Source organism: Triturus cristatus, chromosome 4_2 (assembly GCF_964204655.1).
Source record: "Triturus cristatus chromosome 4_2, aTriCri1.1, whole genome shotgun sequence".
NCBI classification, from domain to species: Eukaryota; Metazoa; Chordata; class Amphibia; order Caudata; family Salamandridae; genus Triturus; species Triturus cristatus.
This window is the reverse complement of record NC_140586.1, coordinates 503,625,087-503,648,234: the sequence shown is the minus strand read 5'-3', so window position 1 is coordinate 503,648,234 and position 23,148 is coordinate 503,625,087. Positions and strand designations below refer to the sequence as shown.

The 23,148-nt window shown below is 47.8% G+C and overlaps 1 protein-coding gene across 6 annotated transcripts in view; it reads right to left on the bottom strand.

Moving 5' to 3' along the window:
- Positions 1–23,148, bottom strand: part of SSX2IP (SSX family member 2 interacting protein) — a 450,188-nt gene that overhangs the window by 335,833 nt on the left and 91,207 nt on the right. For all 6 annotated transcript variants that reach the window (XM_085602084.1, XM_085602087.1, XM_085602088.1 and 3 more), the window contains exon 2: positions 695–829. In XM_085602084.1, the coding sequence (XP_085458210.1) occupies positions 695–737 (43 nt within the window). In that variant the 5' untranslated portion in view covers positions 738–829. The remainder of the gene's footprint in view (positions 1–694; positions 830–23,148) is intronic.

The following is a 23,148-nucleotide window of genomic DNA, read 5'->3' as shown; positions in this document are numbered from 1 at the left end:
ATCTAAATTGTTTTATGGTGCTTCAGAACTAAAGTATGTTGACAGTCCTCAGCCCCGTTTCTGTAACTCTTCCTGCTCACAGTGTTTATTTAAACCAACTTTTCTTGTTTTGTCAAACATTTGTTGTCTTATTTTTTCAAGGTAAATTCACATTTCAGCAACAAATGCTTCATTTCGAATCTAGTATGTGTAGGATCATTGGCTTAGGCTGCCCTGTACCTTAACTACTATGAACAAGAAATCATAAATACGCAGTGAAGATAGTCCAGAGCTGGTAGAATAGAAACTTTTTTAGGATTTTAGGAAGGATCATTGAAAGCACGGCCCTTGGGGAGAAGTGAACTAGGTTACCTAGAAGTTCACCTATACAAGAGTAACCTAGTACAGCGCTCCACTGCCTGTTGGCTATGTACCTCCTAGATAAATAACACATACATACAAAAGTTAAAGTCACCTAAAATGCTGCAGAGAGAAAATTGCACAACCAGAGAAATGGCAGAGCGGAGGTGCAAGGTACACGTTACATCAATGGGGCTCATAGATTAACCATGCAACACTTGCCACTAGTTTGCAAGGGAATAAATGAAATAAAATCAAGGTTGGAGAAACGAGTTCAATCAGACCTACAACACATTCCAGCTACTCCCCAAAAAATACTCTGATAGATTTAACTTTATTTTCATTAAACAATTACCTGGAGATAGCTCTGGCACTGTGATAGTCTTCCAATCTCCCATATCAAACACAAAAAACTGAAATACTGGAGAACAGATTCAGGAACAAGTTATAGAGGCAATAAGCCAGAAAAAGAATCCTCCGTAGTCATCTCCTGAAAAGAAAATCAACAAAAGAATCAATTGTAGAAGTTCTACATGCTATATTACTGTGGCATCACACTTAAGAAAGGCTTCATAAACCAAAGAAATGCAACAATCGATGCATATCCATTTTTGACACACAAAACAATTGAAAATAGTATTGCACGTAATATCACTTCGATTTTGTTTTTGCATTCTATGTAGTTATTAGAGATGCAATTTGCAATCTACTAGAGTGATATAGTCTGAGTAACCTGGTTCCACTGCCCCCTAATACATAATTTTAACAGATCAACCGGTAAAACAAAGAAAATCTTCCAGAAAAAATAAAATTACTCCTTCACCAATAAAGCACTGCTTCGCCTACATTGGTTGCAGAATGTCAAACGGTAAAAACTTTAGGGAGGAGGAAGGGGACTTGCAACAAATGATAAATTAAAGTTCGTCTAACTAACGTAAGTCACGACTGGTGGGTTACAGACACTAGTCTAATGTACACTCGTGAGCAACAAAGTAAAATGCGCCCGTTTAAATTAACAGCTTTGCACGTTTCAAACTAAACCGATAATCGCCATCTGTTCCTCGTTGTGAAACTCCGGTCATCTTTAACATACGTTAGTCAGACTAATGGCTTTAAATACAAAAAAATCTACCAGCTCAATAGAAAAAAAAAATTCTAAGTTGTGTCAGTCATCAATGTAAAAATCACAAACATACATGTAAATTGCTCTTACCCACACGGACTACTTGGGCAGGATCATATTCGATCACGATGCTCACATTCTCCAGTTACACTGGTGGCCCCCCACACCCGCCGGTCCCCACGTGGCGCTTGCAGCGGGACTGTCTATCGGACCAAGTCTTTCGGCACGATCAGGAGAGTAGCATCCAAGACTATTTCACACGCAATTCGGGTACAGCGTCATCCAAGTTGGTGGAATGGGATGCGTTTAAGGTGGTGGCCCGGGGAGAGTGCTTGAAGCAAATAACTGGAGTTAAACGCGTACTAGAACAGGCTCTCACCACTGCGGAGCACCGCTTGGCGACCATCACCAAACGAGATGTCACATCCGAAGGGGAGACGCGGCGTATAGCAGAGGCAAAAACTGCCTATCAAGCTGCCTCCGCGGATTTACGAAAGTACAACTTCCGATCATGAATGAGAGAGAGATAGATATATAGAGAGAGAGATAGATATATAGAGAGAGAGATAGATATATAGAGAGAGAGATAGATATATAGAGAGAGAGATAGATATATAGAGAGAGAGATAGATATATAGAGAGAGAGATAGATATATAGAGAGAGAGATAGAGATATAGAGAGATATATAGAGATAGATAGAGATAGATAGAGATAGATAGAGATAGATAGAGATAGATAGAGATAGATAGAGATATATAGAGATAGAGATAGAGAACGGGCACTCTACTGGCGTGGCTGGCCAGGCAGGACACGGACGTCAAGCCCATTACCGAGATACTGGACCCTGGGGGGGGTGTTAGTGCGTTCCCAGGTGGGGATTCTTGGGGCTTTTCACGACTACTATGCAGAGACATATAGCGACCCCGCCTCTACCCCCCCCAAACTGTAGTGGATCGATTTCTCGATCCTCTACCTATCCCAACAATCACGAGGACAGAGAGTGAGGCTTTAGACGCCGTAATAGTCTCGGCGGATGTGGCACAGGCCCTGCATGCCCTGGCACAAAATAAGGCTCCGGGACTGGATGGGTTCCCCTTAGAATATTACACGACATTCGCGGTGCACCTAGTCCCTCGATTGGTAGAGGTGTTCGCGGCAGCGCTGAAGGGAGAACTGCCGAAATCCATGCGAGAATCCGTGATTGTGACGTTCCTGAAACCACATAGGGACCCACAGCAAATGACCTCCTATCGCCCCATATCGCTGTTGTCCGCCGATTGCAAACTCCTCGGGAAGACACTGGCGGATAGATATGTACAAATCATACGCTCCCTGGTCCACCCGGATCAGTGCGGATTTATACCCGGCAGATGCACGTCCCAGAACATACGTCGGGTCTTCCACATTCAGGATCATGTAAGGGGGATATACCCTCGAGCGGCCTGTCTCATTCTAGATCTTGAGAAGGCCTTCGATTCCCTCACATGGCAGTTTTTCTTTTCGGTACTGCAGCGAGCAGGCATTGGGCCCACCCTCCTGGCTTATACGCGCCTACTTTACACCGGGCTGACCTCGCGGGTACGCCTAGGCCGGTACAGCGACGTACTTTGCGGTTCAGAGGGGCACGCGACAGGGCTGCCCGTTATCCCCTCTGCTTTTTGCTCTGGCGGTGGAGCCTCTCGCCAAACGACTCCGGCAGGAAGGGGAAAGCTGGGGCATCCCAATAGCAGGCACAATGCATAGTGTTTCCTTATACGCTGATGACTTGCTGATTTATGTGCGCGACATTACGGACGACCTGACCCCCCTCTGGGAAACTTTGACGGAATTTACCGCGGCCTCGGGACTACCGGTGAATTGGGATAAATCCACGATATATCCGCTGCAAGCGGAATTGCCCCTACAGGAGGTTCGCCTGGGGGCTCAGCGGGTGCCCTGGAGCGCGGAGGCCCCCCGATACCTCGGGATCCGTCTTTACCACTCCTCCGCAGATATGTTCGAGGGTAACCACAGCAGGGCATTGGCGAGTATTAGGGCCACGGTCGGATTTTGACAGAGCCTTCCATTTGCTCCAATTGGGAGAGTGGCATTGGCCAAAATGATCATGGTTCCAAGATTGCTGTATTTCTTTACCAATCTGCCAGTAATCCCGCCCAGAGCATTTTTTCGGGACCTAGACTCCCTCCTCAGTGCGCTCATTTGGGGGTCCGCCAGACAGATTAGCCCTGACCAACCTGCAGCTGCCCACCACACAGGGTGGCTTGGGAGCCCCCTCATTCGAGGCCTACTTCTTGGCAGCACAACTGCAATGGCTGTCTCATTGGACGGCAGACAGGTATAATGTGGAAACTCATACCGTCGCAGGACGGATATCGGTTCCGGAGATCCGTCGCCTGCTCCTCCCTGGCACTAAACCAAAACGCACATACAGGTGTCAGTGGCACGTAGGTGCAGGCTACGAATACACCGCATGTCTCCGGGGACTCCGTAGTACTCCCCTCTACTCACTCTGGTGGGATGGCCCAAATAGGAACACTACTAAACAAATAGCGCGCTTCGCAAACGGACATCGTGTGGCTTAACGGAGGTAGAGTCCCTTTTCGAGGACGGGCAACTAAGACCGTTCCATAGCCTGGTGGAGGAGTACGAGCTTCCCCCAGGACAATTCCTGCTTCACCGCCAACTCCTAGATAGCTACCGACCGTACCAGGACCTAATCAAAGGGGAACCGCACACACATCCAGTTATCCACACGATTCTACACATGGGAGCAGGACGCCATCTAACTACATGGCTAACTACATGCAAGCGGGCCGTGGGGCTTGAAATCACGTCTGGCTCCTTGGGGGGGGGGGAAGCGAGATTCATCGCATCCAGAGTGCGCGTCGCTTGTGGGCAACTCTGAGCATCATGTTTTCACGGCAGCCCAGCCGTGGAATGCGCACCACCGCATTATAACAGCGGTTTGAGGGGCTTGGAATCACGTCAGGCACCCTGGGAGAAGCAATACCCAGCAATAGAGACCCAGCACACGATGGGGCCCATTTGAGGGTTTGATTTGGGGACCCTATGCACACAGCACCCATTTGGGTAGAATGAACTGCACAACAACTCCCATAAGTCCTTGGAGAAAGCTCATTGGAGCAAGCCTATCAGCCTATCAGAAGGCAGAAAGTGGTATTAAGGTGTGGCAAGAAATGCTGTGCACTTGGTAAACCAGCCTATGAAGAAGGAATACTATCCGAAACGCGTCGGCTACATCCCACGGTGTGTTGAGGCCTGAGGAGATTTATTGCATCTAGAGTGCGCTTCGCTGAATGGGCAACTTGGAGCAGAATATATATATATTATATATATATATATATATATATAAATAAAGGGGGGGTAGAGGAGGGGGGGGGGGGGGGAATTGTTGCCAGTTAAGTTATTGGTTGAGGGGGGGTGAAACTCAAGCAGCAACCATAATCTGTCAGGGTGAAACACAAGCAAACCCCAGATTAACCTCTGTTTAACCCTCTGGTAGCTTGGCACAAAGCAGTCAGGCTTAATTTACAGGCACTGTGTAAAGTATTAATGCAGCACACACAATGTAATAAAGTGAACTCACAAAACAAGAACCCGCATCAAATTAGAAAAATTAAAATTTAATAAATGATTTGAGACCAAGATGATAAAAATCCAATCAGTAGACCCAGAGAGATGCAATTTTAAAGATTTCAGGTCGGTAAAGCTCAAATCACCACTAGCGGCTATCTGGTTCATGCAAGACGAAGCGAAAGTCACAAGTTCAGGTTGATGGTAATGGAGCGTGGGCCGGATACAAGGACCAGGTTAGTCCAGCTGAAAGTTACCTTCAAGGTCCAGCATAAAGAGTTCCATTCACATTGGAGGGTGCTGCGAATAGCTGGGAGAGCATGGTGGATGGACGGCAATGTAGAGTGAGGAGAATGCCTGGGATCATGGTTAGCAGTCGCTGCAGCACGATGATTCTATCGGGCGTCGAGGACGGTCGTTGCTGGAGCTTCACATTGAAGAACACCACGATCTGTTGATACTATAGCTCGAAGAGCAGATCTCACGTTGCTGGGGGTTGCTGTCGATCACTGTTGTGCGAAGAGTTCGATTCACCGGAGCTTTGCATTGGCTGGCAGCAAGATCTTTGCGTCAACTGACCCATTTGCAAAGAGTGCAAACTTCAGGATTTCGTCTTTTCTTGGAAAGAGAACTCCACTGATGCAACACCAAGGGTCCAAGAGGTGAGGATACCTATTGGAGATCAGGAACTCACTCCAGCACAGGCCAGCAGGGCCCAGGTAGGTCCAGGCGGCAGGTCAGCTTGGTAGTTGCAGGGAAACTTGGGAGCATGCCCCTGTAGCTCAGAACAGGTGGTCAGTCAGCGGATCCGTGGAGCCACTTCAGCCTGGGTTGAAGGTTGCAGGTCCAGTATTACTTCTAAGCAAGCAGAATAGCAGTTACCACGGCAGCAGAGTGGAAGTTCTTCTTGCAGCATAGCAGCACAGCACTTCTGTTGTATTCACAGGTCCAGGAGTGTACACAACAGTTGGGTCTGAGGGTCCATTATTTATACCTGGTACCCACTCTGAAGTAGTGGGGAGTTTCTAGAGAATTCGCTTTGAAGTGTGTGACGTTTTCTGACTCCCTTGCCCCGACTCCAAGCTGGTTACGTGAACAATGCTGGGGTGACTGTGTCAAGGCAGAGCACAGTCTATTCAGTTGCAAGTGGGGATGTGCCAAATCCACCCCCCATCCCCAATCCAGCCAGTTATGGCCCATCCAGAGACACCTAATCCCTCCATTGTGTGGCCGTCCAAGAGGAATAAACAAAAGTACAACTGCCAACTACACCCAGTTATGTGACCCAGAAATAGACTGCAGGGCGGGAAAATGCTAACTTTCTAAAAGTGGCATTTTCAAATTGCAATTTAAAAAAAAAAACTTTACCATAAGAGACTTTTTCATTACAATTTCTCAGTCCCCAAATAGGTAATTCATACTTGCACCCAACTGAAAGTTAGCACTTATGACAATGTAATAATGTAGCCCAATGTTATCATATGGGAAAGGTAGGCCTTGCAGCTGTGAGAACAAATGTAAGAATTTTTCGCTAAAAGGACATGTAACAGTTAAGTACCTGCCTGACTTTATAAATACACTGCACCCTGTCCTATGGGCAGCGTGGAGCTTGACCCAGAGGTGACATATGTACTAAAAAGGAAGGGTTAGGCCTGGCAAAAGGTTCATTTTGCCAGGTCAAAATAGCAGTGCAAACTACTCACAGGCTGCAATGGCAGGTAAGAAACATGTCCGAAAGGCTACATAAGTGTGTGGCACAGTCAGTACTGCAGGTCCACTAGTAGCATTTAATTTACAGGCCATTGGTACATGTAGTGCCACTTTACTAGGGACTTACAAGTACATTAAATGTGCCCCAGGCTGACGGGTCCAAAAGGGGAACTGTAAAAAGGGGGTGTGGCCTACAAAGGGCTTGGCTTAAACACAAACTTAATGTATTATTTTGAGAGTGTGCCACCCAACCAGTATTTTGGTGCCTCTCTGAGATTTCAGTTAGTGTCCAGATATGCAACACACTAAGTGTTATAGCACTGAAACCAGCTAGGACTATTTGCTTGGTCAATGGTGGTTAGCTGTTCCAGATAAAGGATTAAGAACAATGATTTTGCTGAAAATAATTGATTTTGAAAAGGTTTGAATTCTGAAATGATGTCTCTTAACACCACTACCTCTTCCACAGACCTCAGTAATGTATATTTCTAAGTGTCTCAATCAACTCCCATTATGTTCGCTAATGTATCTCAACCTCTTTCCTCCTCAGCACCCACTTTTCACCCTCTCCTGAATGTACTTCCTCACATCTTTTACTTCACCAACTCCAAAATACACAACGCACCCAGTCACCAGTAGGTACTGCATTTCTTTTTACTTTCACCTTGTCAATATTTTGACAACCGCATTCCTCCAAGTGGAGGCTTCTCCGCTATGGCAGAGGAGCGTTGCCCCACTGCTTCAACTGCAAGCTAAGTACAAAAAATAAAATGATAACGCTGCGTTATTATAATTTATTTTTTTTGTATTCAGATTGCAGTCGAGGCCAGGCGGGTGGGGCTGGGCTCGCAGAGTCAGAGGGGAGGAGTGGGGACAGCACCTTAAGTACACGTGAGGTTTTGGCCAGCCGTCTCAGGCCGGCCAAACCATCATGCACACTTTGCATGTTCTCCAGAAAGGCTGCATTACAGCCTGGGTGGAGACCATGCCCAGCCTGCAAGACACTGAGTGCTGAACCACGGTCCTCAGACAAATCCCAAAGCTGCTGTAAGGCAGCACTGCGATTGGTCAGGGGAGGCTGTGAGCTTCCTGCTGAGTGCAGAGAGGAGGACAAAAAAAAAAAAAAAAAAAAATGAGAAGAGGCCACGCCATTAAGGTAAGTGCTATTTTTTATTTTTTTGCTCCCCCATCTCCCTTCGCGCTTTACCCCACCCCCCCAATCGCCTCACCACCCTGTTCGGTAGCCGCCGCTACCAATTCCTCCTTCACACAGAACCACAATTGCAACTTGAATACCAATGCTCTGTGTGCTCTGCAGAGAGGCCAAGGATTGGATGACCATGTATTTGTATACATTACTTTTAAAAAATATATTTTTAATTAAGATTTTCAGTAGCGACATAGCATATGTGAAGAGTATCAATATACAGAAAATTGCCGTAGAGTACATACAAGTATTGCTATGTACAACCCCCATCAATTCCCCTCCTCCCTCCACAAACCTATATCATGCCAATCAGGGTTACAAGCAGATGTAAAATTATCAAACAGTGGACAACCACGAGAAATATAAAAAAGGGATTATAGTGTTAATCACCCGGCTACTTCCTGCTCCCGCTCTCAATTATCGACCAGATCTTTCACGGAATAGTGTAAAATGCATTTACCTCACACTTTGTGAAATTTTCTGGGGCAGCCTCTGCTGAGACGGGTAACCTGCTTGGCAATCATACATATCCATGGAGTTTCTCCACTCCTGTACTGTGGGGCTCTCTTCAGAACCCCAATGACGGGCTTCATCTCTCTTGGCCACAACCAGGACAAGGCTACAGAACAGCAATTAAGCTTGTGGAAGGCCTTTTATTGGGAATGCCCAGAATTATAAATGTGGGTTTCACAGGGAGGGGCAGCATAAACAGGTCTGAAAGTTTCCACATAATGGATTTCCAGTAGGTCTGTATTTGGGGACAGCTCCGTATTGCAAGGAAAAAGGAACCCACAATGTCTTTGCATCTCAGGCAGAATGGATCTGGTGCCCTCCCCATAGCATGCAGGAGCTGTCTGTCATATACGAATAGGTGCAAAATTTAAAATTCGATCAGCGGAAGCCTCCCCTTTATTGCTACCTCGCAAGGGTGCATTAGGGCTGCCTCCCAATCAATATCCCCCATGTCTCCTGTGTCAGCCTCCCATTACTCGTGCAAGTCCCTCAAAGCGTTAGGCTTACTATTGAGGAAGGTCCTTTACGTAGAGGAAATAGCTCCCTTCCCTAAACCTTCCATCAAAAGCCTCACCTCAGGCTGTGCAAACTCTGGGATTCCTTCCCCAGGGAGCCCCTCACCTTTCCATGCATGTCTCAGTTGTGCGTACTGTTGTATTGGTTACATTGGACGGTGGCTAGGGCTATTCTAGGGTGTTTACCATTCCACAATTATGTACGAAGATCTCAGTCTATTGCAGTTAAAATCTCTGGAAGGATTGTGTAGTAGGTGTGCTGAAGGGCATACAGTAACTTGGGTGACACTATCATCTTGAATATCGCCTCCATTCCCAATTATGTAAGGGACAAGCCACACGATCTAGCCATATCCTCTTGACAGTTACTTACAATTCTCCCTAAATTACGTTCATAGCATACCTTTGTGTGAAGTTGCATAAATATATTCAGGTATTTAAATCAGAGTGTTGTGCGCGAGCTGGTTGGGAGGAAGGGCGGGGGGGGCAACAGTATTCCCCTGTGGGCATTAGAAAAGTGATTTATTCCCAATTACCACAATATCTGGAATAGCTCCGGTATTCGTCAAGTACCTGGTATAATCGGGGAGAGAGTAGGGAGGGCCTGGTGACGTAAAGGAGATTATCATCTGCATAGAGGGAAATTCTTTCCTCTATGGCCTCCTTTCCCGTGACGCAAAGTCCCGGCTCTCCGGATGGTCACGGATCTCACATGCCAGCAATTCTATGGTAAGGACAAACAGAAGGGGAGAGAGAGAGAGAGAGGGTGCAGCCCTGTCCAGTCCCTCGACCTTTCACGAACTCTGATGACATCACCACATTGACTGTCACAGATGCCCTCGGTGCCCATAGCGTAGTTGAACTCATTTCCTAAAACTGGGACCGAACATAACTAATCTAAGTTCTAGGAAGAGCCAATGCACGGCATCAAACACCTTCTCAGCACCGAGTGTTAACAGGACATGTGGCTCTGATCTATCCTTTATTTCTTTAATCCAATTGTGTGTACGTCTTCAGTTGTAGCGGGTAGATCTTCCAGGCATGAAGCCCCCATTGGTCCCAGTGGAGGAGTGTTGTAATAGTCACCAGATTGATACAACCCAAGATCGTAGCCAATATCTTAACTTCGATGTTTAAATCGGGTGGTATGAGCCACAGTAGTCTCTGGGCTTGCTGTCTTTGTGTACAACAACTATAGTTGCACTCTGAAGGACAGGGCGGGGCTCCAGTCCAGTTTGCCTCCAAACAAAAACATGTCTAGAAGCCAGGCTCCGTATTTTTTGTAAAATTCTACGGGAATACCATTGGGCCATGGGGTTTTGTTAGCTTTGAGATGCGTTCTAGCATTGCTGACTTCTGTTAGTATTATCTCTTCGTCTAATGTTTCCCAAGTCTCTGCATCAAACACCGGGGTGGTATTGATTCTAGATATGTTGTGATCTGGGACACTGACTGCAGATGTCTAGCTCTTTATAGTAGCAAGACCTCAGCTATGTCTTCATCTGACTCCGCTACCTCCCCAAACGGTCAAACTACCCAGTGTACCCATCTGGCCTCCAGTTATTCTCTCTCCAGCCAGGCTAGTAGTCTACTGGCTTTGTCTCCAGCATCATATAGTCTGTGGAGGGTTGCTAGCATTGGATTCTTGCCACTTTTTTGTGCTAAGGTGCAGTATTCCTCTCTAAGGAGAGCAAGCTGCTGGAGGACAGAGGGGTATGGCTCAGGGCCTAAGGTGTTCTCCAGGTCCAGCAACTGGTTTTCTAGTAGTTCTAGGGAGCGAAATGTTAATTTCTATGCCACCAAGTTTTGTGCCATGTCCCAAAGGACTGTCTTGTAAGCCATAATGTTATTGTGGGTGTGACTATGTTCTCGTTTTCTTTCAAATAAAGATTGGTGTCTACACTAAGGCCAAATGCCACCTCTCGAACCCGCAGATTTCAGGCATTTAGCTTCCAGCCAGTCCCACAGTTCACGCCCTTACCTATCTGTATCAGCAAAGGCTTGCGTCGGGAGGCCCCGGGCCAAAAAGTCGGTTTGCCGCACTGAGCCCACTTCTCTCGCCAGAGCTAGGATGTCATCTAATCAGGAGAAGACTCAACAGGCCCCCGGAGAACTAGGAGTAACCCCTGGCATGTGTCCTTCTCCACAAATCGGTCAGTCGCAGGGCGTTCGTAAAATGTGCGATTTGGGTCAGATAGGTATGTGATAGGGTAGAGCCAGTTCTATAACATAGTTAAAGTCACCACCCAATAAATTAAGGGCGGATCCTGTCGCTAAGAGAATTCTGGCTACTTTCTCAACGGTGGGGTAATGCGACAGGGCAGTGCATAGACGCTAATTAATGTGACGTCCCTGTGTCCCCCATAACCTCATTTACTCAGTCTTATCGGCCCAGCGATCCAATCCAAAGTCTAGTGACTGATGGGAGGGCTGCTGCCAACCAAAATAGCTACTCTCCTGGACCCAGATGTTTTTACCATGAATGTGCTAGCATAACATTTCCCCTCCCAGCCCCCACCCCCCTCGGTCCGGATATTTACATTGGGACCATTTCATTGGGGGGGGGGGGGGGGGGGGGGGTGGGGACCATGGATAGTTGTAGTCTCTTTATATATTGTGAGACTAACCCCTTCCTGATCTTCTCTTCCAAACCATTCGCATTCCACGTTAAGAGATAGTATTCTCTTTGGGTGGCATTTCACTTACGTCTCTTGTGTTTTAAGGAGTAGGAAATGGCGTAAGCCCGGGGGCAGTCTCTTCGGCACCCCAAGGCCACAACAGATTACAAGTCCCTGGGCTGGGCCCATAGCGGTCTATTGGACTGAAAGTATGTCGCCCTATTCAGTTTGAGGATTAGTCACTGAAAGGATGCAAAATCAGCTTATAAAGAACAGTACCCCTAAACATTTACAACTGGGAACCCTTATGTCAAATCAACCACCCACCCCACAAAGGCCCCTGCGAGTAAATCCCCCAAATTACTAAACATTGAACTACTTGAAAGTGGAGTCTGAGAGGCCAGTAGCCCACCAACCCCACCTCTTCACTCAACTCCTCAACCACCACTAGATCAACAGTCACTGATGACGGTGATTCTAGCAAGTGTTTCTGGTATAGTTGCTCCTGCGAACGACGATGGGGGTATAGGCCGCAGTTGATGTCAAAGTGCCTTTATGTTGTTGTCACCGGATCAGTGTTTGCCACATTAGGAGGGGCGCGCTCAAGCCTCCGAGGGCTGCAATGGCATCGGCCAAGGGGTGTGAAGCCCCCCTAAACCTCTCTTGCTCATCTCTATGCACACTGCAGGCAGGTGTTCTCTCTATCAGTTGCATTAGTCTGTTTCTCAGCCAGCTGCTGGTCCATTTCTGAGGATGTGAACGGCTGATCAAGGTTCCCTTCTTTGCCATGTTAACGCCTTTGCCACTTGCGGCTCTCAACCTCTTTCGAGACAGTGTTTAACTTTAGGTCTGGCCCCTTCAGTCGTGTAGTAACGGGAGTCTCTGACCCTTCCTTGACGACGCTGTGAACAGGGACGCTCTTCTAGCCAAGTCCTGGCCTCTTCTGACATTAAGACGAATTGGGATTTTTCTTGCTAAACTTCTTTTAGCTTGGATGGGAACATAAGCATATACTGTAGTTGTAGGTCATGTAGTCTAGCCTTCACCTCAAAGGTATGTCTCTGCTTCTGTACCTCTCTAGTGCAATCTGTAAATACAAGTATTTTGGAGTTATTGTATCTCACCTCCTCGAGTTTGCACCCCTCGGCAAAGCTCATATATCCCTATTGCAGAAGCTCAGGAAGCATGCAACAACTGTCTTGGGTGAGGCCCCAGGGGTAGGGGGGGGGGGGGGGGAATTGTGAGATTTCCCAGTGCACTTTGAGCTCTCTCACAAAGACATAGGAGGGAAACTGGTCTTGTGGAATGACTGAGCAAAGCCATTTGTCTAGAAATTGCCCCATATCAGGGCCTTCCACTTCTTCAGGAAATCCCACGATTATTACAGAGATCGCTATTTTTTTTATGTCCTCCAGTCACCACAGTATTCCTTTAGTAGAGGTTTAGGCATCCACTACCTCCCTGTGGAGGGTAGCAACTATGTGTTCCGATTCGGCTATTAGAGACTCTGCAACGTGGTTAAAAGAGTCACATCGGCGGAGGTCCTGCCGAAGTAAAGAGACCTCGACCGTACTTCTCCAACTCTTTCCTCCCGGACCTCCTGGGAAGACTGCATGGCCAGGAGGAGGGCAGGGCTGTGCGGCAGGCACTGGAGGAAGGGAGGTATTTACCACTCTCATAAAGCAGCAAAGTCATCCCTGGCTAGAGGGCTTGGGGTCTTTGTCCACAGATGACCGTCCTCAGGGTAAATTCAAAGCTCATCAGGGGGTCACCTCGCAACTGGAGAAGGCGCAAGCAGCTGCGAGTCAGGTAAGCACAGCAAAGGGGGGCAAGGATCATTGGCACAGTCCATTAGAACACTGGGCCCCAAATTTCACCACTGTAGTGAGGATGGCTATGGCTAGTAGAAGGCTGGGGGTCTGGGAGACTGGTCCCCCCACTGGTTAAATACACAACCTTTGCATGGTGCCACACAATATGGAGAGCCTAAGTAGGGTCCCAATCAATCATTGTCCCAGTGTCTCTGTACAGCAGTTGCTGATGTGAAGCAGAGCATGGTGTCTTCACCCAGCGCAGCCTCTCACTACCACCCACACGGTCGGCTCTCGACCCTTGAAGAGAGGGGGGGCACGAGCATGCCTGTAGGGATCTTGCAGCCAACAGGTTGACTGCAGGAATAGCTGTGGGAGAATGGAGACCAGCCGGTCCAGATGAACAGGTGTTATAGCGCTGATTACTAGGCCCTTATGCTCAGGCAAAACTGCACTGGCCTAAAATCGGCCATTTATGCCCGCTACACAAGGAGGACCTAGTGCACCTATGCACCACATGTTGCCACTGTGGGCTCACCCTCAGAACACTGGCACTTCATTTCGATGGAGGCGTCCGGATATCCAAACCTAGAGTCTTGATGCCCTAGGCTCCTGGAGCCGTCCCCCCAGGCTCTAGGCCAACCGCTGCAGCGTCTATCTCTCAGGTTCTGCCCCAGACACCGGGAGCCAAATCGGCACCTCCAGGCCCAATCTGATCTGGCAACTCTTGGTGCTCTGTGTCTTATCAACAGTGCAGCACTATGTTGATGGTGTGCATCGAGAGCTACAAGGAGTGTATTCCCTCCTGGTCTCAGGGCTCTAAGGGGTGGGTCCTCTTCACAGCAGGCCCCTGCATGTAGCGGCAGCGCCGTTCCCCACCGCACCAGTGCCCTCTCACCTTCGGGTCACTGTGCCTTCACATCCGAATGCCGCTACGCAGGGTAGGATTGCGGCCAATTACTCTTGGTTTTGCCACTATCGCCCCAGCAGGTGCCTCTCGCCGCCTCAATCTCAGGGCGAACACATCACAACGGGCTCCTCAGATGCTGCCTAGTCTCAGACCCTCAATCTGCTGCAGCCAGTAATCCACGGCCAGGCGACCTCGGTCCTGTTACACACTCCGTTAAATAATCTGTACCTCCCAGTTCCACCATTGGTGGTCTCTTGTTCGGGACCAAGGCCCCATCGGCAGGTTAGCCGGCTCCACTCACTGCCTCAGCTTCCCCCAGACTTGTGGGTTGTGCGGGCAGCTGGCAGGATTCTTTTGGGTAAAGAAGTGTTTGCCATAGCCAGGCATGCTCTTGCAGCATACTTGATGGTACAACTTATGCGGGCCGGCGCAGAGCTCAGGATTCTATGCGTCTTGCTTCGCCGCCATCTTGGCCACACACCCCATTTTGCATACATCTCTGACCCACTCAGAAACTTGAAGTGCATTCAGCCTCAACTCCAGAGCTCTCAATCGTGGCCTGGTATTAACACCTGAATGGAACTTGGTTCAAAGTATGCTACAGCGAGAAAGAAAAAAAAACAAAAAACATAATAATGATAATGACAATACAGAACACACATCTTGGAAATGGCAAACCCACTTTGGGAACGAAAGATCAGGTAAAGCCTATGCAGCATTATAAAGATTAAACAGCTAATATGGATGACCTTAATTTTTTTTAGATTTATGGTTTAGAAAGCAATCAGTACTTTTGCCTCCGAAATTAAGGACATGAATATAAAGCCAGAGAGGGATCAGTTTCCAGTCTGAAACCCGGCTCACTTAAAGCCCTGTCAGATTTCTTTGTGCAACTTAGCCTGTGTTCTGTAAATGACACAGGTTACTGCCTACACCAGGTACACATCAGCAGTTTGAAACAGCCGGTCATTTTTTCAATGCAGTAGGCTCAGCAGCACGTTCAAAAGGGGGTAGGTATCCCATTGCTGGCAGATGCAGTGTGTGGCACACATTAAGGGCACCTCCTTAATGACGGTTTGTACCTGTGCCCCTCTATGCAACCAGAGGAGGGCACTGAGATCCCTTCATTTGCCAGGGACCATGCTCCCAATGGAACGACGGAATGCTCCTTTGTTGAGTCAGCGCAATCCATATCATACAAGAGTCACATGAACATCTATGCCCCTTCAGTAAGAGATACAGCTTGAAACAATTGCCGTACCAAGCATCTGGGAAAACAAATCACAGAACAGTAAAAGTAAAAGGGACTCACTCAATGAAAAATCACAGGGCAAAGGAAGAAGTGAAAAAATAATGTAAAGATTGAGTAGTACGGAGGATTTTCATAACCTTTAAAATCACCAGATGAAAAGCATTGTGATCTTCCATGGGGCTTGTGTTGTGTGGATATTTGTCTTTCCCTTTCCCTTGTCCCCCCCTGACCCCAGGTTACCGTCCCCTCTCCCCTCGCGCCAGCTCCTCGCTAGCATTGTGATGTAATCGGCTGGCATTCTAGAATGCCAGCTGATTCTAATGACAGTTGGGATGTCAGTTTGTGTCTGCCTACTGCGACGCACCGCCCCTGCACTTCGTGTGTTGTCTACTTATCCTTTCTACAAATAAAGGAATTTAATCACCATCGTGTCGGCAGCATCTTTACAATTATGGCGACGAGGATGGGATATAGACAACACAGAAGAATCCACGTGTGACAAGCTGATATGGAGATTGCTTCACACCAACGTTTTCTACTCTTGCGACAACAAAATCTCAGAGGATAATACAGTGTCCGTACTACATACAACTCTGAAAATTCGAGTGGCTGTCCAAGGTTGCAACATTTCCTTGGCTGCGCCCTCCACCAAGAACTCTCTTCAGCCTTTAAGAGATATTTGGTGCCAGCGTTATTTACTCAGCGTGCGCTTGTGATTTGGTTACTATTCGACCTGCGCCCTCACCATCCAAATCCTTTGGTGACCGTGCGGGACTCCATCGGCATCCACCGGAGGTAATTGATGGCTGGTGTGGTGCATCTGTAATCCTGAGCGTCACGGCCCACGTCATCACCATGCTTCGCACGCCATCTTGGAATAGTGGTTCCCTTGAGGCGATTGGCGTTCCACACAATCAACGTTACGCACGTCTTCTGTGTGTGCAGCCATTTTGGAAGTACTTGTTGACCAAGTGGCCGGAGACGGATACGAGATGAGACACTAACCTCAGCACTATGAAAAACACTCCACTCCTGTTTGTAAGATAATTTTCAGCACCTATAACCGCCAAGCAGAAGCAATCCTTGGCCCCCATCCTAGGCTCAAAAAGAGGGTCTACTGGTATTGGCCACCTTGATCATCACATTCCAAGGCAAAACATCCAAACAACACTACTCCAGGGAGGTGAAACACATTCTGGACACACTCAACCGCTCCGACCAAAGACACCTCCACCTCTTCTTCCACAAGCCAGTGAGATGTGACCCACGTGGGTACATCTACACAAGATGAACTGCAACAATAGGACTCAGTTACACAACAATGGTCTCAACTCACTAGACCACCATTAGACAAGACTTCCCATTCTATAGTTAAATACAGAACACCCCTCAAATCCTGAAGATGGCCCGCTTCCATGCATGTTCAGAGTCATGCGCTCTGTAATGTACAACTATTTACTGTATTTGTACTATATTCTCCCTCTTCCCACTCACCTTTGCTTTGGATTGTTGATGTTGGTTATGAACTAGGTGGTTTATTGAGGGGGGACAGGAAACAGTTTTGCTGCTGTGAACCTGCTCACTGGTCTCCATAGTCCTTAAGTCCCCGAACCCCAACAGTAGGAGTTGCCTCTACAGGCTTCACCTTCATCCTACCTATGCCCCTTCAGGTATGACATTTTAGCCCTCAGCCAGAAAACTACATTACATGCTGCACAGATGAGTGGACACTCCCCTCCAGGTATCCGTGCCCATCTTGTATGTGCCCACACGTTCAGACCCTGGGTTTATCGGAACCTCATACATGGGCCCGAGACCTACCCACCTTCCTAATGTGGCTTTGTCACCTTCCAATAAGTGATCCTGGTATTTACTCTTCCAGATCCCAACCCTCTCCCCCAGTACCCATTCTCAGCCCTCCCTCAAACTCATCTGAACACGCCAGACCAGTCTGTTCTTGACACCCCTGGTTTGTGGATGATCTCCTTGTGTCTGGATAGTGAACACTGGGATGACAACCACACTAAACCACAACTCACTCCACAGAGACCCTTGAAAGTGTTAACCCCCCTCAACGTATATTGCCTGATGAGCTTCAAAACAGAAGCAATCCTCACTTTTCTGGGACACAGAAAACAAGACTTTACCCTTCTCCAGGAAATCCATTCCTCCCCTTGGGAGAGTGACAAACTCCAGAGGGACTGGGCAGGCAGAGTCATATACACTAGCATCCCTCCTACACAAAGAGTCCGGTGGCTAGCCGACATCCACAGTCATTCTCATCCACAAACACCTTCCGTACCAAGTACTCCACAGGCAGGTATGTGTTCACAAAATCTGGATACAGGGAACATGTTCTTTTGAACTCAGTGTACCTCCTCCCAACCCCCCCCCCCCCCTCACGCCCCACAGAGGCCAAGACTGTGGTGTTCTCACAGATTAAGATACTACTCGCATCCTTTGGCACCTCCAGGGTTACCGTCAGCGGAGAATGGAATGTGACAGTTGATCCCATTCTGGACAGATCGGCCAAGCCATACGTATATCATGATGGGGACAGACTAATCTTGCGTAATCTCGTGCAGCATCATGACCCTGTTGACCCCTGAAGACTGTTACACTCCCGGTACAGTGACTACACTTTCACCTCTCCAGGGCTTGAAAAATCTGAAAAATGGTACTAGTGCTGCAGGTCTAGTACCTTGAAAAATCTCCTGGACCTAACAGTAACCCACTTGACCTCCGTCTCTGAAAAAGGAGCAAATGTGACAAGATAACAAGATTTAAAGGCATCTTTATTGCTCATTTGCTTTGTGAGCAATAAAAAGGCCTTTAAATCTTGTTATCTTGTCACATTTGCTCCGTTTTCAAAGACAGAGGACAAAAGTTAGTATGTTTTCCTACTCGCCAGAAAGGGCGAGTAGGACCTAAAAATAGCAAGACCTCATTAAATTTACCTCGCAAATGCGAGCGGTCAAGTGGATTTGTCGAGCCCTGCTCTCCCCTCATAATATATGGACTTGTATCGATTACTTCCTATGCACCTGCCCTCATACACGGTCTCATCTGGTAGCTGTGAATATAATCCCCTGTGTTCTCAGATCATGACTTCATAGAACTAAGTTTAGCCCTAGGCATACAGCAGCCACCGGCGAGGACCCTTTTGCCTGAACACCTCTCACTGCATCGACCTGGAGCTGAAACACTGCCTTACGGCCTACATAGAGATACACTACTGGGGAGGAGGGGGAGGGGGGGGGGGGTTAGTTTGAAAGGCGATCATACGTGGCCTACTTATGAGGGATTCAGAACTGACCAAACTGAAGCTTACAGAATGAAACATCGTCTGGTATCTCAAATTAGGCCCGGACATCCACTTTCTCCTCTTCTCCGGACCCAGACACTTCACTTCTAAATGATTAAATACCAGCTGAATACTCCGTTGTATTTGGAAAAGGTTTCTCAGCCTCTGATGTACAGAGGCACTATGAACAGGGAGAAAAGGTGGGCGGCTACCAGCTTTACAAACAAGACTCCTCCAGAGCAATCCATGCATCAGACAGCTGCCTCCTTAACCACCAGATGTCTATAGAGGTGGAATTTCAGAACTACTACCAGGACTTCTACATCAATGGTGCTTCCCACCCTCCCCAGATTCTGAAACTTCCTTTTTTCTTGCGCCTTGCACTGCCAAAACAGACAACTGCCCAATTGGAAGGAGTATATTGTTGGCAGAAGAAATTGCCAATGCGATCAATGCCATGCCCACTGGGAAGGCACCCTGAGAGGACTACTTCCCTGTGGAATTTTATAAAGCCACCAAACCCTAGATCATTTCTATACTCGTCTCAATCTATAAGGAATCCTAAGACACCGCACACCTCTCTTCAGATATCCTTAGGGTTAGAATTTCTCCGACTCCAAAGCCTGGGAAAGACCCCCCCCCCCCGGAGCACCCCCAGTTATCAGCCGATATCTTGATAAACAAGGACAATAAGGTAACAGCCAAGGTTTTAGAGATGCCCTTTGTGCAATCATACACTCTTGACAGGTGAGCTTTGTTCCCAGCTGCTTTTCCGCCAACCACATGTTACACTCTCTCCCATATGATTTGGCAGATGAGAGGATCAGGACTGAAAGGTCCTCCTTGCCGGGACGCCGAAAAAGGCCTTTGATCGCATTGATTGGAGTTTTCTATTTTGAATCATGGAGACTATGGGCATAGGCATAACTTTCTCACTCTTGCTAGAGGCATGTACCATAACCCCACTGTGTCTGTCGCATGTGGGGTATTCCCTTCCCTGTACCTTGCCATACACCGTGGCACACAGCAGGGATGCCAGCTATCCCCATTCCAATTTCCATTGGTGCTACAGCTGCTTGAGATTACCATATGCTCCAATGACATTAAGGCCATTCACTTGTCAGTGGGAGAGGTCAAGGCCTTCTAATATTCGGATAACATTCTCTTGTCACTTGCATTCCTCAGAATTGGTAGTTGCTCTCATAACCCAACTTGACTTCACCCAGTTTTCTAGGTACAAAATAAATTGGTCCAAATGAGAGGCTTTGTCTCTTACAGCTGCACCACAAGATCCTCTCATTTCTGCAACCACTTAAAGGGTTGGGAGTTAAAACTGAAATACCTTGGAGTAAATCAATAGAGGCCTGTGTGATATGGTCCCCGGCAATAACCAACCAATCATAGATCGTATGGAACAAGAGTTCCATAGGTGGTCCGCTCTGAATCTGTCTCTGTGGGGAAGAATTCAAATCAAAGTTAACATACTACCCAAACTCAACAAGGTTTTCGGCATGCTGCCCCTCTTCATCCCACCTTCAGAGCAATCAGCAATCAATTTCCCAATTCATTTGGGCAGCAACAATACACGACTGAAGGAAACCAAACTTCATTTTTACGTGGAGAATAGTGATCGGTCTCTTACACCTAAAAGGTTATTGGTTGGCACAGCAATTGGCCCCATAGGTCTACCGGCTGCCCACATCCAGGGTGACGTCCACCTGGATGTTACTGGTCAGTCACATACACCTCACTACTGCCGGTTACCCCTCCACCCCCAACCCCATCATTCACACCTCAATAAGCATGGCACAGGGCCCATTTAAAGATGCAAGCTTGGAGTCTGTATTCATTTTAAAGCTCCACTGTAGCGCTTTACGGTAGCTGGGAAAGGAATTCACTGGTCCACATGGATCACAGACGGCATTCGCAACACTGATTGCCTGGTTTCCAATGGCTCCATAAAGATATTCCGTCTTGTGGCAAGATTTTGACATCCCTCAATCCCAGCTACAGAAATGTGCCTAGTTGTCCCAGGCTGGTCTCACATCTTGGGAAGGATGTAGATTGACCCGTCTAGCTCAGCAGTTGCTCAGTACATGCACAACTGAAAAAAACTTAGGAGGAGTTATCACTGGGCTGTACGACACATAGTTGATCATTGCTTGTCCTCTCAAACATCCCCAGCTCAACAAGTAATTCCTGGGCAATGACTGGGACACTCTTGGCAGATTATCACAAGGGGCCAGAGAGACCGGTCTCAGGTATAGTTATTTCAAAATCCTCCACCTCTGGCATTGGTCCTCTGCAAAACTATGTAATGCCTAGCTAAGCATGGACTCTTGTTGCTGGAGATGCAGTGTGACAGACAATAACATAGTCCACATATTGGGGGGGAATGCGCCAGGCTGAGTGCAATTAACTGGTCCTCCTACATGGCACCTAACCTTCCACAACATATCGCCAGATAGCTATCCACAGGCCAGGGAATGGCAAACCTGGTGACACTATGCCACTGGAAAACAACCAAGGTCCCCTTCTTTAAGTCGTGGCTAGACAGCGTGTACAATAGGGCAAGCTTTGAAAGAAGGATTTACAAATTAAATGACAAGTCACAGATCTTCAAAGAGGTCTGGACTACATTCCTCAAGGGTTGCTGTGCATATGAACATCTGGTTTCGATTCATGTGCCCCTAGAAATGCCCCCATACACAGTACTTAACTTTCCAGGGTTCTTTTCTCACGGACCTGGGCAGTTGTTCAGACACGCAGACCACGGGCCCTCCACTCTACTCCCTAATGTGGAGGGGTTAGCAGGGGTCCAGAGTTTCCTAGCGGATCCGTCCACATTCTTACATTGGATCTGAACCTCTGCTCTCTCCCCACCCCCATTAGAGTCTCGGCTGCAGCCCCCCCCCCCCCACTCGCTAAAGCAACATCGATCTCTTCATTCTCTAATGCTCTTTAAGGTTAGAGCTTTGTTGCTTATTAGCTTACCTCTTATTGTCGGACCCAATGGATGAGTGTAAAGTGTTGCTTAAAACAGAGGTTTGCATCAGGTTACTGTTGGTTATATTGCCTTGTGTTAGATTTGGGGGTCTCTAGTTAGCAATGGTTTGCACCTTTGTCCAAATAGGGACCCTTGTGTCTAGTCAAGTTAAGGGGCTACACTCCTAAAATAACCCCTGCTCACCCCCCTGGTAGCTTGGCACGAGCAGGTAGGCTTATCTCAGAGGCAGTGTCTAAAGCATTTGTGGACACATACAGTAATACAGTGAAAACACTACAGATGGACACCACACAGGTTAAGAAAAATAAGTATTCTTTACTAGACTTAACAAAAGACCAAACAACAAAAATCCACAATACCGTAATCAAAAATAGACTTTCAAATGGTAGGAAATAGCGGAGTTCACTTTAGATTGCAAATGCAACACTTTACTCTCAAAGTACCTTGGATGCTTAGCACAAAACAAGCAAAAGGGTTACAGGGAAGGTGATGTGTCGGTTCCTTACTGCTGCGCAGGAGAGTTGATGCTCGCTTCCTTAGTGTGTGTGTGTGTGTGTGTGTGTGTGTGTGTGTGTGTGTGTGTGGAGGTGATGCGTCTGTTTCTTACTGCTCTCCGGTATGATGCAACAAGATATTGCCCCGAAGCGATGACCAGGTGCAACAAAATTGTGTCTTGGTTACGATGCGACAACGTAGATGTGATGTGTGCACGCCCGACGGCGACTCGGTGATCTTCTGAGATTCAACAGGCCCTGCGACATGCTTCTCTGGTGATGCAACAGCGACCTCTGCGGTGACACGGTTCTCTGGTGATGCGACGCTCTTCGGCGATGCGGGCAGCGCCAGCACGCTTCCTCTGTGATACGACAGCAACTGCTGCTGTGGCAACACGCTTCTCGTCGCTGAGTCACGCTTCCAGCTCCCAGCGACACGCAGTCTCTCAGAAGGCCCAGCACAACAGCAGGCACTTCAACTCCCAGCAAGGGAATTCAGGGGGGAGCTGGTGGTGAAGTCTTGTATCCTTGAGACTTCAGGCAGGAGCCAAGCTCAAAGTTCAAGCCCTTGGAGATCTTCTACAAGATGATGAAAAGCATACTCCGTCCTCTTCTCCTTTCTTTGGCAACGAGGCAACCACTGCAGGCTAACCCCCAAACACACAGCACAGGGGTAATCTCCTCCTTCAGGTTCCTGGTTCTCCTCAACAAAGGTTAGTCTTGATTCCCAGAAGTGATCTAAGCTCCGGG